The sequence below is a fragment of the Podarcis erhardii genome (genome assembly GCF_964252035.2).
Source record: "Podarcis erhardii genome assembly, chromosome: 13".
NCBI lineage: Eukaryota > Metazoa > Chordata > Lepidosauria > Squamata > Lacertidae > Podarcis > Podarcis erhardii.
The window spans coordinates 560616-586879 of NC_138502.1; the positions used below are offsets into that span (position 1 = coordinate 560616).

Here is a 26264-nt window from a genome sequence, read left to right on the forward strand (position 1 = left end):
GCCAACCTGGTGCCCTCTGGGTGCTTTGGGGTGGAAGCGCCCAACAGCCCCAGCATCACCTTGCTGCCATGCTGCCTGGGGCCAAGGGCAGATGGAGTCCAGAACCTCCGGAGGCCAGAGGTGAGAGGCAAAGGCTGCCTTTCAAGGATGCCATCAGCTCCAAGCCCAACATGAGCCCTGGCAGTTCTGGCGGGGATAAAACAGCACTTTTTAGTGGACTCCCCCAGGCCAAGCTGAGCAAGGCTGAAGATGAGACAGCATTGCAAGGCCCTGAGCCGTTTCATCCAGGAAGTTACAGATAGGTAGCCGTGTTGGTCTGCCATAGTCAAAACAAAAAAATTCCTTCCAGTAGCACCTTAAAGACCAACTAAGTCAGTTCTTGGTATGAGCTTTCGTGTGCATGCAGATAGGTATCTGAAGAAGTGTGCATGCACACGAAAGCTCATACCAAGAACTGACTTAGTTGGTCTTTAAGGTGCTACTGGAAGGAATTTTTTTGTTTCATCCAGGAAGGACATCTTACATCTAGTTGCGAATCCCAACCCCTTGCAAATCCAGACTTTCAATAATTATGTTCCCAATTCACATCACTTAAATGAATTCTCTCTCCCACACACAAGTCTGTTCTGTTACACAGCATGTCACAATTCAGATATCACACCAAACCAAGGTTAAGAAAGCTAACATTCTGCCATGTATAGTGCGATGGCTGTATTGACAAACCAAGGTTTCCAGCTGACCAGCAAACCAGAAGCGGAAACTGCGGCTGGAAGGGAATTTGCAAGCCACGGTTGCTCTATGTTTGGGGGGTGAATTGACAAACCACCCCTAGCAGCTGCTGTTCCTCCTTTGGAGCACAACGCGCATTAGAGACTGAGCAGGCGAAGCAAAAACCGGGGGGGGGGGCCTCCTCTTCCAACAAACCTTTTGAGATCTTTCCTAGTCTACATCTGTATTGGAACAGCTTTAAATATGTTTCTGAAATGTACATCACTTGCTGCCCTGGGCGCCTTTGGAAGAAGGACAGCGTATAAATTTAACAACAAATAAGTAATAAACTGTGACAGCCCCTGTGTGTTTGAGAGCTCAAACTCTGGTTTGGCGTGATGTATATAAACTGACTGGGACACGGGTGGCTCTGTGGGTTAAACCACAGAGCCTAGGATTTGCCGATCAGAAGGTCGGCAGTTCGAATCCCCGCGATGGGGTGAGCTCCCGTTGCTCGGTCCCTGCTCCTGCCAACCTAGCAGTTCAAAAGCACGTCAAAGTGCAAGTAGATAAATAGGTACCGCTCCGGTGGGAAGGTAAACGGTGTTTCCGTGCGCTGCTCTGGTTCTCCAGAAGCGGCTTAGTCATGCTGGCCACATGACCCGGAAGCTGTACACCGGCTCCCTCGGCCAATAAAGCGAGATGAGCGCCGCAACCCCAGAGTCAGCCACGACTGGATCTAATGGTCAGGGGTCCCTTTACCTTTACCTATATAAACTGAGTCAGTAAGTGTCAAGAAGGGTGTGATCTTTTGCTGGAATCCAATAAAAAGATTATATCTATACATATATGATATAGATATAGATAACGCCATTGACTAATCCCAGCAGGATCTGAGATGGTCACAGCATCTCTCAGGGTTCTTTGTCCCGCCTCTCACTGGTCCCAAGCACAGCGAGGTCCAAGTTTTCACACAACCAACAAACCTGGGAGGACCCCCACAGCTCCTGCCTCTCACAATATTGCAAACACAGAATCCTGAACGCAATTGCCTTTTTTATTCGTATGACTAGAGCTCTACTCCACCTTTTCTCCAAGCAATTCAAGGAGGCATAAACATTTCTCCATTTCTATCCTCACAACCACCCTGTGAGGTGGGTCAGGCTGAGAGTGGGACTGGTCCACGGTTGCCCAGTGGGCTTTATGGCCCTGTAGGGATTTGAACCCTGGTCTCCCCCAAGTTCTGGATTAATGTTTGACCACTGCATCAGGCTGGCTGGACTCAGTGTGCAGGCATTGCAGAGGGTTGGAATGGATGACCCTCAGTGTCCCTTCCAACTCTGCAATTCTGTGACTCTATGACATGGATAGGATTTTGCTATAAACTAGCAGAGGAAAGCAAGATTAGGATGGCTGCAAAAGCAGCATTCACACCCCCAAAAAACCTCAGAGGCAACTTGCTCCGGTTCTGCACTGCCACTTCCCCATGACCTAATTCAGAAGGGGTGGAAGAGGGCACGCTGCTCAACTGTTTCTTCCCACCACAGGGACAGAAGCCATTACCTCACGCCATCTGCGCTGAACAAAAGAGGAAGCGACGCCTGACACAGTGGCGCCATCCTTGCCCACTGGAACTCCCTGCCACAAGACCCAGCGATGGGAAGCAGCTTGGCTGGAGCCCAAAGAGGGCTAAACAAATTCGTAAGAAGAGACCTCTAGATCTGGCCAGTGGGGGGCCATTTTAGTCCTGTACACCTGAACACCTGTGGGATACCCGCAAGCTGCAACTCTCCCCTTCTGCGGTGTCCAGAAACTGGAATTTGAAAGCAACTTGAGGAAGGGGAGAAATCTGTCCGTGGGTCACTTAGCACACAGAAGAGGCTTCTGCCTACACACCTCTGGTTTGTGGGCTTCTGGGAACCATTTGGCCAGCTGCTGAGGGAAACAGATCCTTCACCTTGGAGGGGTTGGGGAATGAAAGCAGGGATATTTCCCAGCAGCTAACTGGCGCTGTGGGTTAAACCACAGAGCCTAGGATTTGCCGATCAGAAGGTCGGCGGTTCGAATCCCCGCGAGGGGGTGAGCTCCCGCTGCTCTGTCCCTGCTCCTGCCAACCTAGCAGTTCAAAAGCATGTCAAAGTGCAAGTAGATAAATAGATACTGCTCCGGTGGCAAAGGTAAATGGCATTTCCATGCGCTGCTCTGGTTCGCCAGAAGCGGCTTAGTCCTGCTGGCCACATGACCCGGAAGCTGTACGCCGGCTCCCTCAGCCAGTAAAGTGAGATGAGCGCCGCAACCCCAGAGTCAGCCACGACTGGACCTAATGGTCAGGGGTCCCTTTCCCTTTTCAACTTCACACCGGACAACAACGCTAGCCCTGGAAGTCATTTCAGCAGCCAGCCAGCCAGCCAGGGAGGCTGTGAGAGCAAAACACGCTGCACAGCCTCTGCTGACTCACCTCTTCCAAGGGGGAGGGAGATATTTTTCCCTCCCCCACAGCCCACCCCCAACCCTCCTGTCCACCAAGCAGCCCTTGCCCCGAGTGAGGGTGCGGGTGGCAGGGATTTGCGGGTGACAGGAGGCCTCCCGCACTCCAAATGGCAGAAGCGTTGCTGGGGAGGGGGGGGAGGAAGAGTGGGAGAGAAGTAGTCAGCCATCGACAGCACATTTGCGGAACGGCGCATGAGGAAGCTATGCAAAGTGGCACAGGAAGAGAGAGCGAGGCTGGCGCATGCAAAGGAAGGCTCCCCGTCTTGACCCCCCCTCGCAGGATGTCACTGCCACAAGTGTCACACGCTGGAAACCAGAAGACCCCCCCCCAACTTGGCTGAAGCAGTTGCTGCCGCCGCTGCCACCTTCCCAGCTTCATCCCCAAAGAAAAGGAGACTGGGGTGGTTTTAGTGTCAGAAAAACATTATTAACTCATGCTGTGTTCCTTGTAAAAAAAAGGGAGGATTCGGCTGAAGACAACCTGCTGCGTAAGCCGACTTTGAAATGCTCGAGGGCAAGGCAGATGCCAAGGCTACCCGCTTAGGAATGGCAGCAAAGGGCAGGAAGGCTCATATCTTATTGCGATATGAGCACCCCCCCATATCGCAAAGATCTGCCAAGCAAGGGCTGGGCTTCCGCAAGAACCAGAGATTCTCCGGAGATACCGTCAGATACGCCCATTTCCTTCACCAGAAAGAGACAGAAAAACCTCGCCCTCAAGGTGAAGGAAGTCGCCTGCCTTGGCAGGCACACTCAAACGCACTCGCTAAAAAGTCTTTCTGCTAACTCCACTGGATGCTAAGGCAGGAACAGGGGGCTGTGGCCCTCAGATAATGGCGCACTACAACTTTTGGCATCATCTGTCACCCATGCTGCAGGAGGCGGAAGGGAGCCGGGGTCCGGTCCTACGTGTGGAGGGCCACAATTTCCTCCATCCCCAGGGTAGAATCATGGACTTGCAAGGGAACCTCAAAGGTCCTCTAGCCCAACCCGCTGCAAGGCAGGAATCTCACCTCAGGCGTCCAGTTCAACCCCACACTATTGCCAATCCTGGAAGCTACAGTTCCCAGAAGCTGCCACTTGACTTTGGGCACCTTGGTGCCCCTGTTATTTCAGCTGCAGTGACCCTCTTGTTTTATGGGGTGGGAATTTTTCATGGGCAGAGTTCAGGTCTGGCTCCTGGGCAAAGGTGATGGACGGCACAGCGATAGCGGAAGGCAGGCTCCCGGCTCCCCGCGGCTTGGAGGCCCTTGCAAGGCCTCTTCACTCACACACAGGCCCGCGGGAGAGATGGGGTCTCCTGCCCACAGGAGCTGGGCAAGATTCTGCCACATCGCTCAACAACCACCCCAAACACCACTTGGCGTTCCAAAACGCAGCTGCAACCAAAGTAGAGGACAAGGGAAAGCCTTTGGAACTCCCTGACACAAGAGTGCCATTTGAGTATCACCGGAGAAGGGCGGGGAAATCCTGGTACTGAAAGAGCAGCGGAGCTGATGCGAGGACAAGATCCAAAAGCACCCCAGGGTGCAGCTGTCGTCTTCAAGTGACTGGACCAGGGCAGGAGGGCCCAAACCCGACTCCTTGCCTAGCCCATTCTCACCTTGGCCTACCTTGCAGGGAAGTTGTGTGAATAAAGGGGAGACGCTGGGGAATCTGGATCTAGAAGCCCCCTTGGGGGGCAGTCAATCCCTCTGAGCCTAGCCTACCGCACAAGGTTGTTGTGGGGATTAAATGAGGGCAAAACCTGGGTTCGAATCCTCCACGCAGCACCTATGAAGCTCCCTGGGTGATCCTGGGCACCAGTGCCTGCCTCTCAGCCTAAGCTTCTCAACCTGTGGGTCCCCAGGTGTCGTTGGACTACAACTCCCATCATCCCTCAACTCTGGCCTTGCTAGATAGGGGTGATGGGAGTTGTAGTCCAACCACATCTGGGGACCCACAGGTTGAGAAAGGCTGGAACCTACCTCGCAGGGTTGTTGTTGTTGGGGGGGACTAAATTACCATGGGGAAGAACCATGCACAGAACTTGGAGGGGGGGGGAGATGCAATACCAGCACAATACAATCAATCGAAAGTGGGTGTTTGGGGAGGGCGTGGCCAAAAAAGGGGAGTGGCCAGGAAGATGAAGACGCTTAAGGGAGGGGCAGCTTCTCCCCTGTGGGCGTGGCCAAGGGTTGGTTGCTGGGAAACGAGATGGACAAGGGAGGGAGCGGGAAGGGGAGGAGCCAAGGGGGCGGGGTCAAGGGAGGTGGGCGTGGCCCGTCTGCTCACCCGCCTGCGTGGTGTCGCTGAGGTCCCAGCGCCGGGCTGCTGCTCCTCCGGGGAAGTGTCTGAGGCGCCGCCCGGCCAGGCTCAGGCTGCCCGAAGCCGCCGCTTCCTCCAAGGCCCGCTCGGGCCCAGGGAGCGGGCCGGGCCAGGAGGGGGAGGGCGGGGGCAGCGCGTCGGCCCCGCCCTCGCCCGCCGCCATCCCGCAGGCTCCGCTGTGCTCGCTGAGGCAGCCGCTGGCCGACTGAGAGCTCGCGGGCAGGAGCGGCGAGACCCCAGCCAAAGAGGGCGGGTCCTGAGGAGCCGCCTCGGCCTATGAGGAGCCGGCCACGCGGGGAGCCGCCAATCGCGGCGCGTCGGGCGGGGAGCAGCCCAAGCAGGCAACCAATGGCGTGGAAACGGGCCGTCGGGTTCTTCCTCCTTTCGCTCCAATCAAGGGCGCGGGCGGAGGGAGAAGTGAGGGGGCGGCTGTTGGCCAATGAGAGATCCGTGAAGGGCGCTGACTACCGCTTCGGCCAATCGCTTACCAAGGAGGCGGTTCCTAAGGCCACCACCCCCAGACGGAAAGCGCTCCGTGATTTTGCCTCGCGCCTGCCTCAGCCAATGGAATTCATAGAGGCAGGGCGTGAAACTATTGACCAATCATTAAGCAAGCAACGTGAGTCCGGGCTTATCACCGCGCTCGGAAGGAAAGAGAGAGAAGGGCGACCAATCAGGAAAGTGGCCACGCCCACCCGTACTTTTGGCGCCAACGGTTGAAAGACTGAGGCGGCGTGAGGTGACTGAGGCGGGGCAGGTCCTTGGGGGTAACAAGAGCGCGAAGAGTGGCAGCGAGGCGGACCAATCAGCAATTTCCCTCTGGAAGGGTGGGTGCTGGGAGCCTGAGGGAATAAGACGGAGACCAATCAGATTCAGTCTCACCTCAGCAGAGGCGGGCACTAAAAGTTTGAATGGCAACGCAACTAACCAATCCACACTAGGAAAAGGCGGGACGCGTTCTGACTGGCAGGCCGTTCTCCCAACGAGATGCCAGTCTGTTGGGGGGGGGGTAAGGAGAGAAGGGCGGGAAGCCCTCAGTGAATTATGGCGTGTCTCCCTTCTCTGGGCATGTGCAGAGTGCCTCCCTGTCCAAGCCCGCGCTTGAATGATGTGAAGAAAGGGAGGCGCACCTAACAGCCCAATTCCTTTGAAGCCTAGAAGGAAAGGCCTCTGGGCATGTGCAGAGTGCTGATGAACCTCAATGCAACTGGGGGGCATTCTCAGATTTATTTTTATGCATTTCAGCGAGCTAAAGGTGCATATATATATATATATATATATATATATATATATATGCTGCTTCATTATGAATCTGGGACCCTGAGGTGCTTTGCAGAACCGTGTGCCCTGGCCCAGGTGGCGCCCGCCAGGCGCTTGGGACTACAACTCCCACCAGCCAGGGAGGTGCCAGCTGGGGGCGGCTGGGAGTTGTAGTTCCAAAGAGCAGAGCGCGCCTTGTGCCCAGGAGAGGGGCTCCCAGGCAGCCCAGCAAGGAGACAGACCCACCTTCCTCTTTCCTGTATCAGATGCCCAGCAGGGAAGGAGGAAGGAGGGGTGCCTGGGTCGGGTGAGGATGCAGGCAGCCAGCCAGGTATGGGGACGGAGGCCAGAGGAAGGGGCTGCCAAGATCCAGCCCCCGGTTTTCCAACCCTGGAAAGCTGAGGTTTGCAACAGGGAGCCCGTTCCCCAGCCGGTGTTTTTCTCTGTATTAAAAACCACTTTAATAAGCCATTCTATCTTATTGTTTCATGCTTTTTCTTGCTTGCCAGGCAGGTTGGGACGGCGGCCGTCGCAAACGCAGGATCAGGCCCAAGTGGGGGCAGATATGGCCAGCATCCTGTTCAACCAGATGCCTCAATGGGGAAGGCCCCTGAGCAGGATTCGAACGCAAGACCAGCCCTCTCCTGCAGTTCTGGGCAGCTGGTGTTCAGAAGTGCCTGGCCATCCTGGCTAGTAGCCGTTGAGAGGCCTCTCCTCCCATGGGAATAAGGAAGCTCGGACCATGCTGGACCTCGGCGGGTAGAAAGAGAGAGGCGAAGAAACCTTCCCTAACCTGGTGCCCTCCGGATATTTTGCAGGAAAACTCACACACCAGCTGAGTTGCTGAAGGCTGCAGCTGTGACACCTGCCGGTGAAAGGAGGCGTTGGGGAACTGGAGGACAGAGCGAGCTCTGGTGGGCCAAGGGCCTGGATGCCTGCCTTCTCTGGAACTGAGAGTGGAGACTTGTGGGTTATTAGAACTAGGGGGCAAGATCTAGAATTCCCGAGTCCTCTGGAAGGGCAGGCTAGAAGCTCTTGACGCCAAGGTGCGCTCGGAGGGTGGAACGGCCAGCTGGCAGCATCAAACTTTGCATTCAGCCGCAATGTGTGTTTCCATGGTACGTTTAATCACTTTGGGCAGCTGTAAAAAATGGGCATTACTTAAGGCAGCCTTCCCCCAACCTAGTGCCCTCCAGACATTTTTGGACTACAATCCCCAACGGCCTCAGATGGCTCAACCGTACGGTGCCGGAGCTCTTGGGAGTTGTAGTTTGAAACACCGAGAATGCACCAGGCGTTGGGGGAAGGCTGGCCCAACCCTCCCAATACCTCTGCCTAGTCCTTCTACTCTCAGAATAAGTGGAATCAGAAGCAGCTACGAGAGTAAAGCCAAACATTTCCCCTATATGCATTCAGAAGCCACTGACAACACCTCTCTTGGGTATCAGCTAGTTCTGGATGTTGCAAATGGAAAGTAGGAGAAAGGACAGAACGGATACTGGCCAATCCACCCTTTGTCACTCACCCCTTTCTGGGTGCATCAACGAAGCATCTCATTTAACATATATTAATAACGAGACATGTCACTATGACTCCAAGGAGAGAAAGTACCGGTCTTAACCCCCATAACTCACTGCCCCTTAGCGGAAGAGCAGAACAGACTGTGGAGTGCTGGCACAAATCAGAGCTCTTAGCACGATCCCAGCCCTTCGGTGCACACCTTGCCTGGTCTTTAATCCCAGGACCCGGTGGTACCTAGTGCACAGGTCATAAAGACAGTCCCAGATAGGTGCTGATGTCACAGTGCCCCAGTTACCAGGGGAACCCCTGTCTCTGTGAAGCCATCAGGACGGCCATTATCACATAGTGCCATGTCCCCCGGGGTGATTCACCTTGTGGGCAGAGGCATTCATAAGCCTTGGCCATGCTGGGCCCAGCAACAAGGGTGGGTCTGAGAGCTCACACCCACCGCGCAAGCGATGGCTGGGCGGGCAGACATGAGCGACAGGCGCATCGTCCGAAAATTCAGAAGGAGAAAGCTCCAGCGCTTCTCCCACATCTCTAGCATTGAGGAACCGCTTGGAGTGAGCATGCTATATTTTGGCTGCAGGGCAGGGCAGACACCTGTGTGGGGATTTTTCCAAGAGTGGGAGGAGGAGGAAATGGTTCAGTGGAGCGGGGAGCTTTTCCCTTTCAGTTGACTGAATTGGGGATGCTGCTTCTTCCATTGCTTGATTGCATGTGCAAATTAATTTAAAATAAACTGTCTAGCCAAATCAGTAACCAAGCTACACAATATTTTCTTCAAACTTGGAGAAATCCGCACAAGCTGACTACTTTGACAAGTCAGCGCTGTGACTCACCACGTTCTGAAAAATCTTTGAAAAGTGGGTTGGAAAGGATTTGTCACATAAAAAAACCAAAAAAAACCCTTCAACCCAGAAGAGTATTGTGGCAATTAATTACGGCATAAGCTTTCATGGACTACTACAGAGTACAAGTCACACTCTGGTCATGCCTTTGTGCCCAAGTCCAGGTCCAACGCAGCAAAGCAACTGCATGAAAACTTTGTGTTGCCTTTTCTATGTGAAAGAAGTGTCACATAAGCTGTTTCTAATGGGACAAAATAGCTTTTCAGCATCAAATGTGCAATTATCTTCAAGGGAGGGAGAAAAATCCCAGCTAGATGTTGATTTCTAACGCAGGGTCGTGTTGCCTCCTGGTGTGCAACCAGGGAAATGCACTTCCAAGGCTGCCCGCTATCTCTCAAGGCACTGCTGCTAACGTTCCTATTCCATCCACAAGGCAGATATAAATTATTATGAAAGTGGTTTCACCTTGGTGGAATAAATCACTGTTTCCCTTAAAGTGCCCTGGGCAATCATGGTTTTGGGCCAATGCTGAGAATGCTTTGGCAGAGATTGTGAGTCAGCCCGCTCTCGGAAGGCAAGACATGATATGACAGAGGAAGCCCCTGGACCAGACAGAAGCTTGTCACTCTTTTCTGTGGGTGTGACAGCCAGAAATTCAACTGGGGGAGACATTTTTCTGACACTATGTCCATGTAGTGATGGGGAAGCTACACCTTGTGAAATTCTGCTGTGCAGTTTTTAAAGGCAAGGGATTCCTAGGGATATCAAAACCTTTCTGCTTTGAAACTAAGCCCTGAAAGAGGAAAAAAAATTCCACCTGGCTGCTCACACCCTTGTCCCCCTCTCCATCCTCCTTCCCCTCCCCTCAGCAGCCCAAGAAGAAGCGGCGGAGCTCATCCACTGAGGCCACAGAAGACAAGAAGGGCAGAGGAGATTCCATCTCTATCCAGGTCTTCCCTCCAGAACTGGTGAGTGAGGCTGCCTGGCTGTGGTTCAGGAGGTGGGGACAGCAAGATCATAAAAAGAGCCTGCTGGATCAGGCCAATGGCCCACCTGGTCCAGCATCCTGTTCTCACAGTGGCCAACCAAATGGCCTTTATGAGAAACCCGCTAGCCAGACCTAAGCACAAAAGCAACTCTTCCCCTCCTGCAACCCTATCTGCCTGCGGACTGTCTCGCCAGAGTGGTGCATGCTCTGGTTATCTCCCGCTTGGACTACTGCAATGTGCTCTGTGTGGGGCTACCTTTGAAGGTGACCCAGAAACTGCAATTAATCCAGAATGTGGCAGCTAGACTGGTGACTGGGGGCAGGCCACCGAGACCACATAACACCGGTCCTGAAAGACCTACATTGGCTCCCAGTACGTTTCCAAGCACAATTCAAAGTGTTGGTGCTGACCTTGAAAGCCCTAAACGGCCTCAAAGGCCCAGTAGACCTGAAGGAGCATCTCCACCCCCATCGTCCAGCCAGGACACTGAGGTCCCGCTCCGAGGGCCTTCTGGTGGTTCCCTCCCTGCGACAAGCGAGGTTACAGGGAACCAGACAGAGGGCCTTCTCGGTGGCGGCGCCCACCCTGTGGAATGCCCTCCCACCAGATGTCAAGTAAATAAACAACTATCTGACTTTTAGAAGACATCTGAAGGCAGCCCTGTTCAGGGAAGCTTTTAATGTTTGAGGCATTACTGTATTTTAATATTGTATTGGAGGCCGCCCAGAGTGGCTGGGGAAACCCACCCAGATGGGCGGGGTATAAATAATAAACTATTATTATTATTATTATTATTACAAAGTATTATTTCCAGCAACTGGAATTTGGAAGCATTGCTGTCTCCGACTGTGGAGGCAGGGCAGAGCGAACAGCACACTAGTTCAGCGAAGTGTTTGTGTTTGTGTGATGCTCCCTGCGCTCACCTTGACTTGAGTTCCTCCTTCTCTCCAGCTGTACTACATTATCTCCTTCCTGCCTGTCAAGGATGTGGTGGCTCTGGGCCAGACCTGCCGGTACTTCTATGAGGTGTGCGACAGTGAGGGGGTCTGGCAGAGGATCTGCCGCCGCCTTTCTCCTCGCCTGCGGGACGAGAACTCTGGTGGCAGCCGGCCATGGAAGAGATCGGCTATCCTCAACTGTCAGTATACCTCAGTGGTGAAGCAGAGGGGGAGGAGGAAGGGGTGTGGGGGTTTTTTTTGCTGTATGAGAAAAAGTTCTGCATCTGCCTGGGCTGGGGGCAGCTGACGAGGGCTGGCCGATCCCGCAAAAGGGGATCCCACCCTGCCCCCATTCCCCAGGGAAGGGAGCGGTGTAGCTGTGGCAGCTCCTTCAGACAGACCCACTCCCTCTGCCCCTGGGGGGGTCTCTCTGTCCCGCAGACACCAAGGGCTTGTACTTCCAGATGTTCAGCGGCCGCCGGCACTTTGTCAGCAAGACGGTTGCCCCGCTGCTCTCGCACGGCTACCGGAAGTTCTTGCCCACGAAGGACCACGTCTTCATCCTGGACTACAACGGCACCCTCTTCTTCCTCAAGAACGCCCTGGTCTCCTCCACCATGGGCCACATCCAGTGGCGCCGCGCCTGCCGCTATATGGTGCTCTGCCGCAGTGCCAAGGACGTAGGTGCCTGGGAGAGGAGAAAAACCCTGCGGTGTGGGGGCGGGCTGCCTGTCCCTACTGCTTGCCAGAGGCCGGAGCAGGGCAGGACATGACAGAGCCATGGCCTGGCATTGGAGCTGTGGGCAGAATGCAGTCCCGGTTGAGAGGGAGAGAGAGAAAGGAGACGGGCAGCCTAGGTCAGCTTCAGTTATTGCTGCCTGGATGCCTGCCTTGTACAGCTGCTTGGAGAAGTGCGGCTGATCCTCTGGCCCCTGGCCCCGTACCCATCTTAGAGGGAGCTGCAGTGGGTAGGGTTAATGCTACACTGGAGGAAGAGAAAGGTGCCATCTTCTTTGAAGGAGACAGTGGTGGGCCAAATGCGGGCCAATAAAATTAAATCATGAAAAGGTGGAGGTTTTATGTTTTCAAACCCAGGAGGTCCATAGCATGGGGTGCTCCTGGACCTAAGTCTGTCACTCAAGGCTCAGGTGGCTAGGAGAGCCAGTGTGGTGTAGTGGTTAGGAGCAGTAGACTCATAATCTGGTGAACTGGGTTCGCTTCCCCGCTCCTCCATCTGCAACTGCTGGGTGACCTTGGGCCAGTCACACTTCTCTGAAGTCTCTCAGCCCCACTGACCTCACAGAGTGTTTGTTGTGGGGGAGGAAGGGAAAGGAGATTGGTAGCCACTTTGAGACTCCTTAGGGTAGTGATAAAGCGGGGTATCAAATCCAAACTCCTCCTCCTCCTCCTCCTCCTCCTCCTCTTCTTCTTCTTCTCCGATGTGAGTTCCACACTCTGGACACTTCCAGACCCTTTAGTTCCTCCCTTTAGGAAAAGGCATCATACAGTCCTGTGGCACCCTAGTTTCTTTCCCCAGAAGCTGGTTGCCCCAGGGCTCTTTGTGAGAGGGGAGGGTCTTCTCTGCCACCCCTGAGTGCACAGCCCGGACTTCTTCCCCCTCTAGATCCCTGATCAGCTCCTGCAGCATCCCGGGATCTCCGGCCTCCTGACCCTGAGTGCCTCCTCCCTCCTCCTTCTTCTGCCTGCAGTTTGCCACGGACCCCCGGAGCGACACTGTGTACCGCAAGTACCTTTACGTGCTGGCCACCCGCGAACAGCCGGTTACGGCAGCCGTGGGGCGCAGCGAGGGCTCCAGCCCAGCCGGCAGTGGGCGCCTCTGCGACTGCGTGGAGGTCTACCTGCAATCCAGCGGGCAGCGGGTGTTCAAGATGACCTTCCACTTCTCCATGAAGTTCAAGCAGATTGTGCTAGTGGGGCAGGAGACGGAGAGGTCCCTCTTGCTCCTGACAGGTGAGCCCCTGCAGGGATTGAGAGAGAGAGAGAGTATAAACACAGCAAAATAGAATAATAGATGCCAAATAAAACAATACAGAAGTAGAGGGAAAGGGGATATCTGAAGCCAAATGTATAGAGACAGAAATCCATACCAAAAATCAAACGTAATAAATTAATATCGCAAAGTTCCAAGTAACACAAATGGGTTTACATTCTCTGGTACCTTATTACTCCAGTACATTAGACTCCGTTTCTCAATGAATATATCATATTGTTGTCTACCCTCTCTGGTTGTTACCATGTACAGTCGTACTTTGCTTTTCGAACACCTTACGACCTTCGAACGTTTTGGCTCCCGAACGCCATGAACTTGGAAGTGAGTGTTCCAGTTTGCGAATGTTTTTTGGAAGCCAAACGTCTTCTACAGCCAACTGGAAGCTGCGCCTTGGTTTTCAAACGTTTTTGGAAGTCGAACGGACTTCCGGAATGGATTCCGATCTAGAACCAAGATACAACTGTATCTGAGCTTAACTATACATACTGCATCCCAGATTTTAGGTACCCATTCTCTTATGGACTATATTCTCATTTTAATTCCAGCTTTGAGAAATAATAATTCTGGCAGCAGTTAACTGCTAACAGTGGCTGCAGTTTAACAAATGCTTCACACGCTGAACCTCATTCTCACAGAGAGATTTGCTAAAGCAGCAGTTCCCAAACTATTTACAGTGGTACCTCAGGTTACATACACTTCAGGTTACATACGCTTCAGGTTACAGACTCCGCTAACCCAGAAATATTACCTCGGGTTAAGAACTTTGCTTCAGGATGAGAACAGAAATCGTGCTCCGGTGGCGCAGCAGCAGGAGGCCCCATTAGTTAAACTGGTGCTTCAGGTTAAGAATAGTTTCAGGTTAAGAACTGACCTCTGGAACGAATGAAGTACTTAACCCGAGGTACCACTGTAGTTTAATTAATTCAGCAAAACAAATGAACTTGATCCAGTGATGGCACCACTCTATTCTGCCTTGGTCAGAATAGACTACACCTGGAATGTTGCGTTCAGATTAAGAAGGATGTTGACAAGCTGGAAGGTGCGCAGAGGAGGGTGACCAAGATGACCAAGGGTCTGGAAACCCAGCCTGATGAGGAATGGTTGAGGGAGTTGGGGACGTTTAGCCTGGAAAAGAGGAGACTGAGAGGAGACATGATAGTCATCTTCAGATATCTGAAGGGCTGTCACATGGAAGAGGGAGCAAGCTTGTTTCCCTCCTGCTCTGGAGGGCAGGACTCGAACCCATGGCTTCAAGTTGCAAGAAAGGAGTTTCTGACTAAACATCAGGAAGCACTTTCTGACAGCAAAAGCCGTTCAACAGTGCAACAGATTCCCTCAGAAGGTGGCAGGCTCTCCTTCCTTGGAGGTTTTTAAGCAGAGTTTGGATGGCCGTCTGTCTTGGATTCTTTAGCTGAGAATCCTGCATTCCAGGGGGTTGGGCTAGATGACCCTCAGGGTCATCTGTGGATGGGCTTGATGAAGTGATGCTGTTTTCCCAGTGCCTGGTTTAAAGTCGCTTAGCAGGAGTCTTAAATCTGGAGTCCTGGAGAGAAGTTGGAGGACCACATTAAAGCCACGTTCCACCAAATATATGCTGCTGGAAATGCAACAAGGACCTTCTTAATCCCTGTCCCTAGTGCAGGAGAGCAATCAGAAATAGCTTTGAAAGCCATTGTATTTTGTTAAATACAAAACAAGGAAGGTGTTTTGCTCTAGGCTCTGGCCTAGTCAGTTGTAAATAAATGATCAATGCCCTTCTGTACTGGAGACCCTGAGATGCCCTCCCTCAAATTACCAAACCTGGTCCTCCCCTTGTGGGGAAAGGGGTTGAATACAGAGTATATGCACAGGGCATGTGCAACAAGGCATGGCCTAAAGTCGCCCTGACCTGGTCCCTCGCGTCGTGCTCCTTTAATTAATAATAATAATAATAATAATAATAATAATAATAATAATAATAAATTATTTATATCCCGCCCTCCCCAGCCAGAGCAGGCTCAGAGCGGCTAACAACAATAAAAGTAACACAGCATTCAAAAATCAATTCATTCTAAAATCAATTCAGAATCAAATTAATGGCAACCATTGGGCTAGAGTTCTGTGAGGATTACAGAAGGAGGGGGTCAGACTGTGCCTTGGCCAAAGGCCTGGTGGAATAGCTCTGTCTTTCAGGCCCTGCGGAAAGATGTCAAGTCCCGCAGGGCCCTGGTCTCTTGTGACAGAGCGTTCCACCAGATCGGGGCCACAGCCGAAAAGGCCCTGGCTCTGGTTGAGGCCAGCCTAACCTCCCTGTGGCCTCCAAGATGTTTTTGTTTGAAGACAGTAAGGTCCTCCGTGGCACATACCAGGAGAGGCGGTCCCATAGGTACAAGCGTCCTAGGCCGTATAGGGCTTTGCGCATGTGGAGGCAAGCGAATTCCGCAGTCACTTTTTGTGGGGTGTTTTGTTTCCCCCCCCCCCCACAGAGGAAGGGAAGATCTACAGTTTGGTGGTGAACGAGACCCAGCTGGACCAGCCGCGCTCCTACACTGTGCAGCTGGCTCTGCGCAAAGTCTCCAAGTGCCTCCCTCACATCTCTGTCCGCAACATGCACTCCAACCAGAGCAGCGCCGTCTACCTCACAGGTAAGCAGAAGGTGCCCTCCAGCCAGGCCAGTCTCTGCCCAGAGGCCGCCACAACCAATAGGGTCCAGAAACCAAGCCTTCTTCTTACTATTTATTACTTATGACGCACGGTTGAGGGACCTGGGCATGTTTCACCTGAAGAGGACAAGAACCGAGAGGGGACAGGAGAGCTGCCTTCAGGTATCTGAAGCATTGTCACACAGAAGACGGAGCAAGCTTGTTTTCTGCTGCTCCAGAGAGAAGGACCTGGGATCCCAATATGACAAGAAAGGAAATTCCAACTATTGAAGCTATTTGTCAGTGGGGCAGATTGCCTTGGAGCCGGGTGGACTCTCCTTCCCTGGAGTTTTTTAAGCAGAGGTTGGGTGGCTTCCTGTCAGGAATTCTTGAGCTACAGTTCCCGCATTGCAGGGGGGTTGGACTAGACGACCCTACAGTGGGCTGTGCATGCTCCTCAACCTTGTGCCACTGCTGTCACTATTGGCCATTCCTCTGTCCTCATGAAGAGGCCAGGGATCACACATGGCAATGTGGTCTGCCCCCAAGCGGGTGTACAGGTGATATCAGGAAGCCTAAACTGAGCTGAGAGAAGGCTGAGAAGTGGGGGTTGTGGGGGGGGTGTTATTGGTATAGGGACGCGGGTGGCGCTGTGGGTTAAACCACAGAGCCTAGGACTTGCTGATCGGAAGGTCAGCGGTTCGAAGCCCTGCGAGGGGGTGAGCTCCCGTTGCTCGGTCCCTGCTCCTGCCAACCTAGCAGTTTGAAAGCACATCAAAGTGCAAGTAGATAAATAGGTACCGCTCTGGCAGGAAGGTAAACGGCATTTCGTGCGCTGCTCTGGTTCGCCAGAAGCGGCTTAGTCCTGCTGGCCACATGACCCGAAAGCTGTACGCCGGCTCCCTCAGCCAATAAAGCGAGATGAGCGCCGCAACCCCAGAGTCGGCCACGACTAGACCTAATGGTCAGGGGTCCCTTTACCTTTACCTTATGTGGAACCACCTGAGGTGCAAGCGGAAGGAACCAGTGGTGGGGAGGCTTTGGTTGGAGAAGGAGGGAGGCCTTACCAGCTATTTCCAGTAGCCCCTATTTCAGCACTGAGAAGGGGAAGCTGCATCCGAGGCAGCTTAGGAGGAGGACCACAGATGAGAGTGGGAGAAGGCGGCCGTGGGGTGGTGAGGAGATAAGAGCCAAGTCTGCCTGAGCAAGTGGGGCTTAAGAAGAGAGTAGCAGGAGGGCACCGTCCTGAAAGCCAGGAGTTTGAACCCAGTGCAAAATGCCACGGGCAGCCACTGCAGTGGGGAGCCCTCCACCCGCACAACCCCAACCTCCTTGCCTGGGATAGTTGGATTCTGTCCTGGGGGAGCCCTTCTGCCTCTGTGCAGGGCCAGGGTTTGGCCAGCAACGATCTTGCATCTCCTCCACAGATGAGGGCACCGTCTACTTTGAGGTCCACTCGCCCGGTGTTTACCGCGACCTCTTTGGCACCCTCCATGCGTTCGACCCGCTGGATCAGCAGATGCCCCTGGCCCTCTCCCTACCGGCTAAGGTAACCCAGAGGTGGGGCTCTGTCCTGTTCCCCGCGCTCCCCTCTCCCACAAGGGGAGGACTTCTTCTTCTTCTTAGTGACTTAACAACCATCCCAACAGACAGACAGAAAAAAAAGCCCACCTAGATTCAGTTGCATGCCACCCTAATCTCTGAGCAGTGCGAGATTCCAGGGGTTCCCAGTGCTTACCCAGGGTCTGTGTTTCCTTTTGGAAACGAGGCACAGCGGAGACTGCGGTGTCTTTAGGATATACGGTTTATTTTGAAATATATACATGAGCCTACGATGGAGGGGTTCGCAGCAAGAGGGTCTTGTAGCCAATGACATTGGATTCAAGCAGGCGTCAGACCTTGGTCTCAAAAGCTGCTCTGACTCGCCTGCTTGCTGCTCTGACTCTCTGCCACGTGACTCTTGCCCCTTCTCTACGCTTCCCACATTGCTTCTCACCTCTCTCCACTAAGCTCTGGTTTCATCTGCTGAGGCAAAGGGGCCTCACCCATTTGCCATCTCAAACGGACTCCTTTTGTTCTCTTAATGGCCCATCGCCCAGGCCATCCCTCAACACAGGAGGAGAGCCTGGCTTAATTAGCTGTTAGCACATGCTGAATCAAATAATTAGAAGGGTCTGGCATGCGGCTTAACACCCCAAGTCTTAGAGGAGTCTGACACTTGCTGGGTCCAGAGATGAAAGTGGTCTGACACCAACAAACAGATCTTCCCCTGGTGCCAAAACGTTGTTGGAAACCACAGAAGGAGAAAGTGTTATTGTGCTCAGGTCCTGATTGCGGGATTCCCATTGAAGCATCTGGTTGGCCACTGTGAGAATAGGAGGCTGGATTAGGCAGGCCAGTGTTGTGGTGCAACGGGCCCTTCTTAGGGAGAGGGAAATGCTCTCTGCATGTGCTCAGGAGCACCGATGGATGAATACCGTGTGTTTCAAGCAGCAGTGGTGACAAGATTCAGGCTGGATATGATGGGAGTCCTACTTGAGATTAAGCCCCGTGTCCTCGCTCAGGCCTTAGGCGTGGGTCAGACTCTCTCCCTTCCCCTCTCCCGCTTTGTGGCAGGTCCTCAGCTGTGCCCTTGGCTACAACCACCTGGGGCTAGTGGACGAGTTTGGGCGGATCTTCATGCAAGGAAATAACCGCTATGGCCAGCTAGGCACAGGCGACAAGATAGACCGCGGGGAACCTGCCCAGGTGAGAGGAGAGCAGACCACCCTTCCTGGGGTGGAGTGGGGACCCTCAGAGCTCCAGGAAGCATCTGAGCCCTTGCAGTGTCCTTGCAAATTACTAATTTGGGTCACCTGGCATTTTGGTCTGGGCAGAACCACCTTTATGGGCCGTGTCAAGCTCAAATCAGGCATTGTGACACATAGAAAAGGTTGTCCCTTTTCAGCCTTGAGTCTCCTTCATGGGAGGTTTTTGGCGACCACCTGGCAGGGATTGTCTAGCTGGGATTCCTGCCTTGCAAGGAGTCAGGCTAGATAGAAGTCGGGGGTCTCTTCCAACTCTACAATTCTGTGGTTCTACGCCCATTTCACCTGAGCCTCTGCCAGCAACAGGAAACCTCCCTCCAGCAATCATGATGGCTGTGAATCCTCAGCCACACTCTGATGCCACTGTGCTCCCTCTTGCAGGTGCACTACCTCAAGTGCCCCATCGACCTCTGCTGCGGCCTCAACCACACGCTGGTGCTGAGCCAGAGCGGGGACTTCAGCAAGGACCTGATGGGCTGCGGCTGCGGAGCTGGAGGGCGCCTGCCCGGGTGGCCCAAAGGCAGCGCCTCCTTCGTCCGGCTGCACACCAAGGTGAGGGGGAGAGAGGTGGGAGGAGGCCAAAACGTGGGCAGCCAGGACCTGGGAAGTGGGCTGGGTGGGCGGCATAGCCCGTGGGTGTCTGCCGTGAAGTCTAGTCATTCCCAGCCATCTCTCCTGCCCCCTTTTCTGTGCACATGGATATTTTAGTGCGGCAGCACCTACACTCTGGAACTCCCTGCCTCTTGACATCACTGTGCCAAAAACATTTTTGTTTAGACAAGCCCACCCCGGCATGTAGAATGCCAATTTATGGTATGCCCCATGGAGGACCTTAAGGTCTATACATAGCAACACCCTAGAGGTCCCGAGCCCTAAGGAAGCTAGATTAGCCTCAACCAGAGCCAGGGCCTTTTCAGCACTGGCTCCGGCCTGGTGGAACACTCTGCCTCATGAGACCAGGGCCCTGCAGTATCTGATTTCTTTCCGCAGGGCCTGTAAGACAGAGTTGTTCCGCCTGGCCTTTGGCTTAGAATCCGTTTAATTCCCTCCCCCTCTTTCTTTTTCCTTTCTCCTCCTGTGAAGAAGCTGCATCCTAATGTTTTAATGTTGTATTTTAATCTTTTTTAAATTGTATTTTAATCAACTTGTTTTTATTATTGGTTAGCCGCCCTGAGCCCGGTCTTGGCTGGGAAGGGCAGGGTGTAAATAAATTTATTATTATTATTATTATTATTATTATTATTATTATTATTATTAGGATCCACAAAACTGCTTCAAAACCCTGAGTGTGGTTTTATCTCCTAATCCTCAGCGTCAGGGCTGGAGGGAGGGTCCCAACATCCCCATGGCATCCTCCTCTGAGTGCAGAGGGTTGTGTGCTGCCTCTTGGACACTGTCTCCAACCCCTAGGTGGCTTTAAAAGGCAAAAACATGGTGGAGTAGGAGAAGGCTCCTAGCCAGGAGGGCTATTTGCTCTGCCTCCACAGTCATAGGCAGCCATGCTTCTGAATCCCAGTCGATGGGAACCCTGGGAGGGGAGAGGGCTCTGCTCGTTTCCCACAGGCCTCTGGTTGGCTGCAGTGAGAACAGGCCACGGGCCTAGATGGACCATTGGCCTGATCCGGCGAGGCTCTCCTGAGATCCGTCTCCCCCTCTCAGGTGCCACCCTGTGCCCGCCGCATCTGCTCGACCCGCGAGTGCCTCTACATGCTGTCCAGCCACGACATTGAGGAGGTTCCCGCCTACCGCGAGCTGCCGGCCAGCAAGGCAGGGGTGGCGCCGAGCGACACGGAGGCCATGGCGGCCCGGGCGTGCGAGGAGTACCTGAGCCAGCTGCACAAGTGCCCGACGCTGGAGGGGCGCATGGCCAAGATGAAGGAAGCCGTCGGCAGCATGCCTCTCATGACCTTCCAGAAGGACTTCTTCTGGGAGGCTCTGGACATGATCCAGCGGGCGGCGGAAATCCAGGAAGCCCCTGCGCCCAGCTAGCTGTCGCCGGCCGCGGCTCCCTCTCACCCCGCCCCTCCTGTCACCCCACCCCACCCGTTAGACGCATCATGGATCATGATTAACCGATAGAGAAGACTTCAGACTGAACAATTGGGCGTAAATAAAGCACAAGACCTAACGCAGCCTCCCGTGGACCGTGCTGGGGTAAGTGACGAAACGGCGGGGCTGGGGCGTCCTTGGAGGAGCCCGGAAGGGGCCGCACGCAGTGCATGGGTGCAGAGGTGCGCATTGCCAACATCGTGTGGTTCTTCAAATCTGTGGCGCTCACCTCGTAAAGGGTAGGGTTGGGAAAGCTTCGGGAAAGGGCAACTCGCCTAGGAGGAAAGGTTGCGGCGTTTGGGATTTTTGAGTTTGGAGGAAGAGGCGACATGATAGAAGTTTTGAGTGTTGTGGAGAAAGCAAATGGGCAGAGTTGGAGGCGTTGATGCTTCTGAGGACCAGTTTCTCGCTGGAACCACAGGAGGGGAGAGCGTTGCTCTTGTGCTCAAATCCTGCTTCCCATAAGGGGCATCTGTTTGGCCACCGTGAGAACAGGAGGCTGGACTAGATGGGCCCACTTAGGCCTGATCCAGCAGGCTCTTCTTACGTTCGTTTCTTTGGGAGAAAAAAAGGCTCAGGAGTAAACCCCACACAAATCCCGAGTTGAGTCCCTAAGGCAGTTGGATGGTGCCTGGTACACCTCCTACCAGCAACTCCTATAGCCAAACTGGTGCCCAATGTCTTGTTCTGCTTTCCTTTGGACCACACCAGCGAGGCTGAAAGGGGTCTAGTCATCAGGGCAGCCCAGGACCTCCAGAACTGCTTCTAACGCAGCCGTTTGACTTCACACACACACACACACGCCCCGAGGCGAACTCCACCATCTCTCAAGATAGACAGGTGCCAACAACAATGCAGGTGGTGTTGAAATCTTGCCAAACTCTAGGGGTGGGTTTCACAACTGGCCTCAGGCATTCTGGCTGATGGCGTCCCGCATCATCCCTGCCCCAGATTCTCCAGCACCAGTTCCTCAGTCGAATAAGAACAAAGATAACTGAGCAAAATTTCACCAGATTGCAGAGCAGCCACTCGGTGGCTTCAGGGCATCGCCAGGCAATGGGGACACAGTTTCATGTGCTCTATCGACCTACAGGGGCTGTTGCGCCACGTCTCTCACCCAGGGAACAAAGGTCACCTCAACCCCCCCCTCCCTCCACAGAACTGCCCTCTGCTCTCTGGACAAAGTCTGCTGGCAGACCGGTGCCCAGGGACACACGCAGACGGAGGCATTGATGGAGAGCAACCAATCTTTCCAGGTCAAAGTTCCCAGCGTGCACTGGGGGAGGGGAGGGTGCAGATGTGCCTGGGATGAAGCTGCTGTCACAGAAGCCGTTGTGGAGCCAAGAGTGAGGGTCCCAGGGGTCCCGTTGTTCAGTCTGCAGTGCACATTCCCCTGCTAGGCAGCCCCTCTGCCTCCTTTGTGCTGCTTTTCAGGAGAGAGATGTGGTGCAGCTGAGCAAGGGAAGCTATTGATCAGTCCCGCTGGCTGTATTTCAGTCACACACTGCTGTTTCCAGAGCCTCCTGGCCTAAATTGGGGTCTGATGTTCCCTAAGTGGGAGAACATTTCGATTTCTGAAAGAGACTTCTGAGGTTTAGCTTGGGGAAGCAGGGGCTCCTGACTGGGACATCAGAGAGGCCGCAGGACTCCCAAGGTTAACCCTCTTTCTCTCTAACTGTCCAGGGCAGCAGCCTGACAAGTGTGCGGACCAGGATTTGCATCGTCCTGCCAAAGTGGACCCTCAGCCCCAGGAAAGGTGGCTAGTTTGGGTTTGGGAGGTTCTGTTACTCTGGCAGAATACCTGCTTTGCACACAGAACGTCCCTGACTGAACCTCTGGCAGCGTTTCCAGGCAGGACTGAGAGAGGTGCCCGTCTGAGACCCCATAGAGTCACTGCTGACCAGTGCAGAGGATACTGAGCTGCCGACGGACCCCGTGGTCTGACTCATTATGAGTCAGCTTCTAATACTGCATCTTCATTCAGAGCCTGGGGAAAGAGACATGTATTTGTCCCCTGCAGCGAAATTGGGGGTTTGGTCTGGTGGTGGTAGAGAAATCACCATATCCCAACCCCACAAGATTCTTAATTGCTCTGCTGTAAATTTCAGGCCTTGCTGGGGCCCAAAACCGCTTGGCCCCAGGACAGAACACTTATGCAGCGGCTCCAACAAAAGGGAGGGAAACAGCTTCCCCTGTCCGATAGATTTGGAGTGGGTTTCGGAAACGGTGCTTCACTGAGCTCTGCCTAGCCCTGAACTGCATCAGGCAGCCTTGTTTCCCAGAGGCCCCTCTCTGATTCCACTTTCACCTTGATGCACCCTGGCCAGGGATTTCCTCCTTTTGTCCTTCGCCCCACCAGGTCCCTCTTCTATATTTAAACCCCCCAGAGCTCCTGCCAGCTTCCCACATGCTATGATTCAGAGCAGCCTCTCACAAGTGGAGGCTTGGTGGGATGTGGGGAGTGTTCCTCTCTCTCTTTCCCCGAACCACTTCAGGAGCTTCCGGCAAAGGGCTTGAATGCTGGTCTCAGCTGTCCTGGGCCAATTTTCCATTCATCAGCCACTTAGCTGTCTGCTCTGGTGGCCTCGTAGAAACTCCGCTCTCATAGTACCATAGAGCTGGAAGGGACCCCAACGGTCATCTAGCCCAACCCCCTGCAATGCAGGAACCTTTTGCCCATGACCCTGAGATTAAGAGTCTCACACTCCTAATGACTGAGCTATCCCAACTCCAGGGAGCAGGCCTGGCCTGGGCAAAAAATGGCTGCCAGCTGCTGCCTTCCCAAGTCTTCTTATCTCCCCAGCATCTGGGAAAAGGGGAATTCCTGCATTGCAGGGGGTTGGAATAGATGACCCTTGGAGTCCCCTCTGTGATTCTATGAGAGGCAACCTGGAAGGTCTGCTGGAGATGTGAGGGGCGAGAGCCTCAGAACAGCCCTGGCAGGTTTGGCTCATGGCCTGTGTTGGCCGCCTTCGTTCTACCAGAGGCCTGAGCTGGGACTGGGGAGGGAGAGCGATGGCAGAGGGACAGCGAAAGCTGCCTTGTATCCAACCCAGCCAGGGGCGCCTCTGCTTCCTCATTCTTCGGGCTCTGCATTTCCCAATCCCAAGGTGCAATGCAGCGACTGCTTTTGCTCTAGATCCACGCAGGTGCGACTCTTGACTTCACCGCCTCTTTCCTGTCCTCTTCTCCCCTACCTCTCAAGCAAAGCCTGCCCAGCAGTCAAACACTTTCCCTTCCTTGTTCTCCTCACGCAAATGGCGCTGCTCAGCCAGCTTGCCCCAGGACTACTCTGGAGGAGCCACCAATGAGGCTTGCAGCAGAGGTCAAGGCCAGCTGGGCAGTGTGTGGCCATGCAGTGTTTTGCTGCTGCCTTGGAGTCCCCCAGAGGGGAACACAGTTCAGCTCTTGAAGGCAGGGAATAATAATAATAATAATTTATTATTTGCACCCCTCCCTGGCTGGCTGGCTGCCATAAGAACACATAAGAGCCTGTTGGGTCCAAAGAGAGCCTGGCCAGTCCAGCCTCCTGTCCTCACAATGGCCAACCAGATGCAAGCTGGACCTGAGCACAAGAGCACCCCGGCATTCAGAAGCATGGCTGCCTCTGATCTTGGAGGCAGAGCGCAGCCATCATGGCTAGTGGCCATGGACTGCCTTCTCCTCCTCATTTTGTCTAATCCTCTTTTAAAGCCATCTAGGTGACTGCCGCTTGTGGGAGTGAGTTCCACTGGCTCCTGAACTGAGCCAAGAAGGAGCAAAAGCCCAGTAGAGACCACCGTGGCTATATGGTCGGGGAAGAAAGGGACTCTGCACAAGGTTTTTTTTGGGGGGGGAACGGGGGAGTACTCTTCATATGATCTCAAATTACATACTGTTTTCGCTCTGTTTTACTCAGCATAGTGTTATCAGAGCCCTGGACCCTGTCTGCTAACAGCAAGGTCTGGTTCTCTAGGTGAGAGCTGGACCTTTTCACACTTGCAACATGTTTTGGGGTGACAAGCCCCATGTGGAGGATTTGCAATGCTGGCTGTGGGCAGAGGGTGAGCCCTGCTGTCTCACCTGCAGTCAGGGCTCCCTGCAGGCTACTGTTTGGACTCCAATAATCCCTTGCCAGGAAACCAGTTCCCCTTGGGGCAGCTGGGGGGGGGGGTGTGGAGGAGGAGGCTCTTGAGGAAGGATCCGAGCATGAAGCGTAGGGCTTTGAGAAACCAGGAGCCCACCTCCTCCCTCTCTGCTCATTTCTCAGACAAGCCCCACCAGCAAAGAAAACCCACTTTCGGAAATTTAGCCACTCAAACCAGAAAAGGATGGGATGGGGGGGGGATAAACTCGTTGGATAAACTGGGTGCTGTGGGGGTGGTACAATGCTTCTGCCGCCGCTCCCCCCCCCAGTTTAATACAGAAACTGCAGGCCCTGTTGCTGCCCTTTGCCCTGCCTGCTTTCTCTCCCCACTACCAGCAGCTGAAGTCCAGCATTACAGTGACCTTAATTTCTCCCAGCATTTGTTAGAGAGATGTTGTGGGGGGAGGTAGAGAAAGAAAGAGGGAAAGTGCTTTTTCTGCCCAAAAGAACAGGGAGAGGCAGAGCTCCCCCCACCCAAAACTTTTCCATCCTGCAGAGTGACCCCCCCCCCACCCTGGGAGCCGGCCTTTGGAGGCAGCAGCTGAAGTTTCCACTGGGGCTATTTTTGCTGCTGCTGCTGCTTCCCCACGTCCGCACACATTAAAAAACAAACAAAGCAAAACTATTTTTGCGCCCTTAAACTAAAGACAGCTTCACGTGCAGATGGAATATATTTAGGGATGAGCAGAACCTTTTCTGAAGTTGCTCTGAGCCTGGGAATCAGGCAAGTACCGGAATCAGAGAGATGCCCTGCTCTGAAGAGGCTGGGGCAGGTGGGGCAGGGCCCCTAGGTCAGGAGAGGCTTCTGAAATCATTTATGCAGCCGCCACCACCACCACTGCTGTTGCTGCTGCTGTTGTTGTTATTTGTCCTGCAAGAGTGCAGAGACTGGGGTAAAGTACAAAAATTAGATGCACCTGATAGCCCGCTAAGCACCCAAGCGAGTTGTTGCCAGCCAGGCCACCTCCATAAGAAGAGCCTGCTGGATCAGGTGAATGGCCCACCTGGTGCAGTATCCTGCTCTCGCAGGGGGCCCCCAGATGCCCCAATGAGAAACCAGCAAGAGCCGCTCTCCCCTCCTGCGGTTTCCAGCACCTGCTCTCTGGAAGCCTTGCTGCCTCTGACCGTGGAAGCAGATCATAGTCCTCATAGCTAGGCACCCTCTCTTCTCTAATCCTCCTTTAAAGCCATCCAACTTGGAGGCCATCACTTCCTCCTGGGGGAGCGAGTTCAAGACCTTAAGACTCCAAACTTCCATAAGCAGGTTGGCTGAGAACTTGGGACCCCTGCGATTCTGGCTCCTGGCAGGAGTTGGGCCAGGGAGGACCTGAAGCAGAACCAAGAGGCGCCAGCCTTCATACCTGGCCAGGAGGCCGTCGCTGCTCCTTCCCTGGCCCCCCTAAGGATCCTGGCCCCCAAGTTTACCCTCCCACTTTCTCTCCCGAGGGAACTCAGCTGCTTCCCAGACAGCACTTCCCACCCCTGACTGATACAGGATTGCTACCCAGCAGGTAGAAGAATGGAAAACTACCCCTGCAGGACTTTGCATTTGCCTGTAGGAAAAATAAACCCCGCAGGCCACAATC

At 53.9% G+C, this 26264-nt stretch overlaps 2 protein-coding genes across 8 annotated transcripts in view; one reads left to right on the plus strand and one right to left on the minus strand.

Moving 5' to 3' along the window:
• LRCH4 (leucine rich repeats and calponin homology domain containing 4) overlaps positions 1-8469 on the minus strand; it is a 68721-nt gene extending 60252 nt beyond the window's left edge. Inside the window, exon 1 of one of the 3 annotated variants that reach the window (XM_081835702.1) lies at positions 5473-5696. In XM_081835702.1, the coding sequence (XP_081691828.1) occupies positions 5473-5668 (196 nt within the window). In that variant the 5' untranslated portion in view covers positions 5669-5696. Of the gene's footprint in view, positions 1-5472; positions 5697-8290 lie in introns of those variants that run through there. The other 2 variants (XM_081835703.1, XM_081835704.1) reach the window with 2 other exon arrangements.
• Positions 7549-20631, plus strand: FBXO24 (F-box protein 24). 5 transcript variants are annotated; one of them, XM_081835713.1, is made up of 10 exons: positions 7549-7883; positions 10007-10105; positions 11078-11264; positions 11506-11744; positions 12774-13035; positions 15541-15699; positions 17124-17245; positions 18313-18444; positions 18885-19055; positions 20163-20631. In XM_081835713.1, the coding sequence occupies exons 1-10, from the start codon at positions 7869-7871 to the stop codon at positions 20490-20492; spliced, it is 1716 nt and encodes a 571-aa protein (XP_081691839.1). In that variant the 5' UTR covers positions 7549-7868; the 3' UTR covers positions 20493-20631. The 5 variants fall into 5 exon arrangements, with proteins under 5 accessions (XP_081691839.1, XP_081691840.1, XP_081691836.1 ...); XM_081835714.1 differs by having other exon boundaries at positions 10010-10105; XM_081835710.1 differs by lacking the exon at positions 7549-7883 and adding an exon at positions 8603-8849.
• The last annotated feature ends 5633 nt before the right edge of the window (positions 20632-26264 follow it).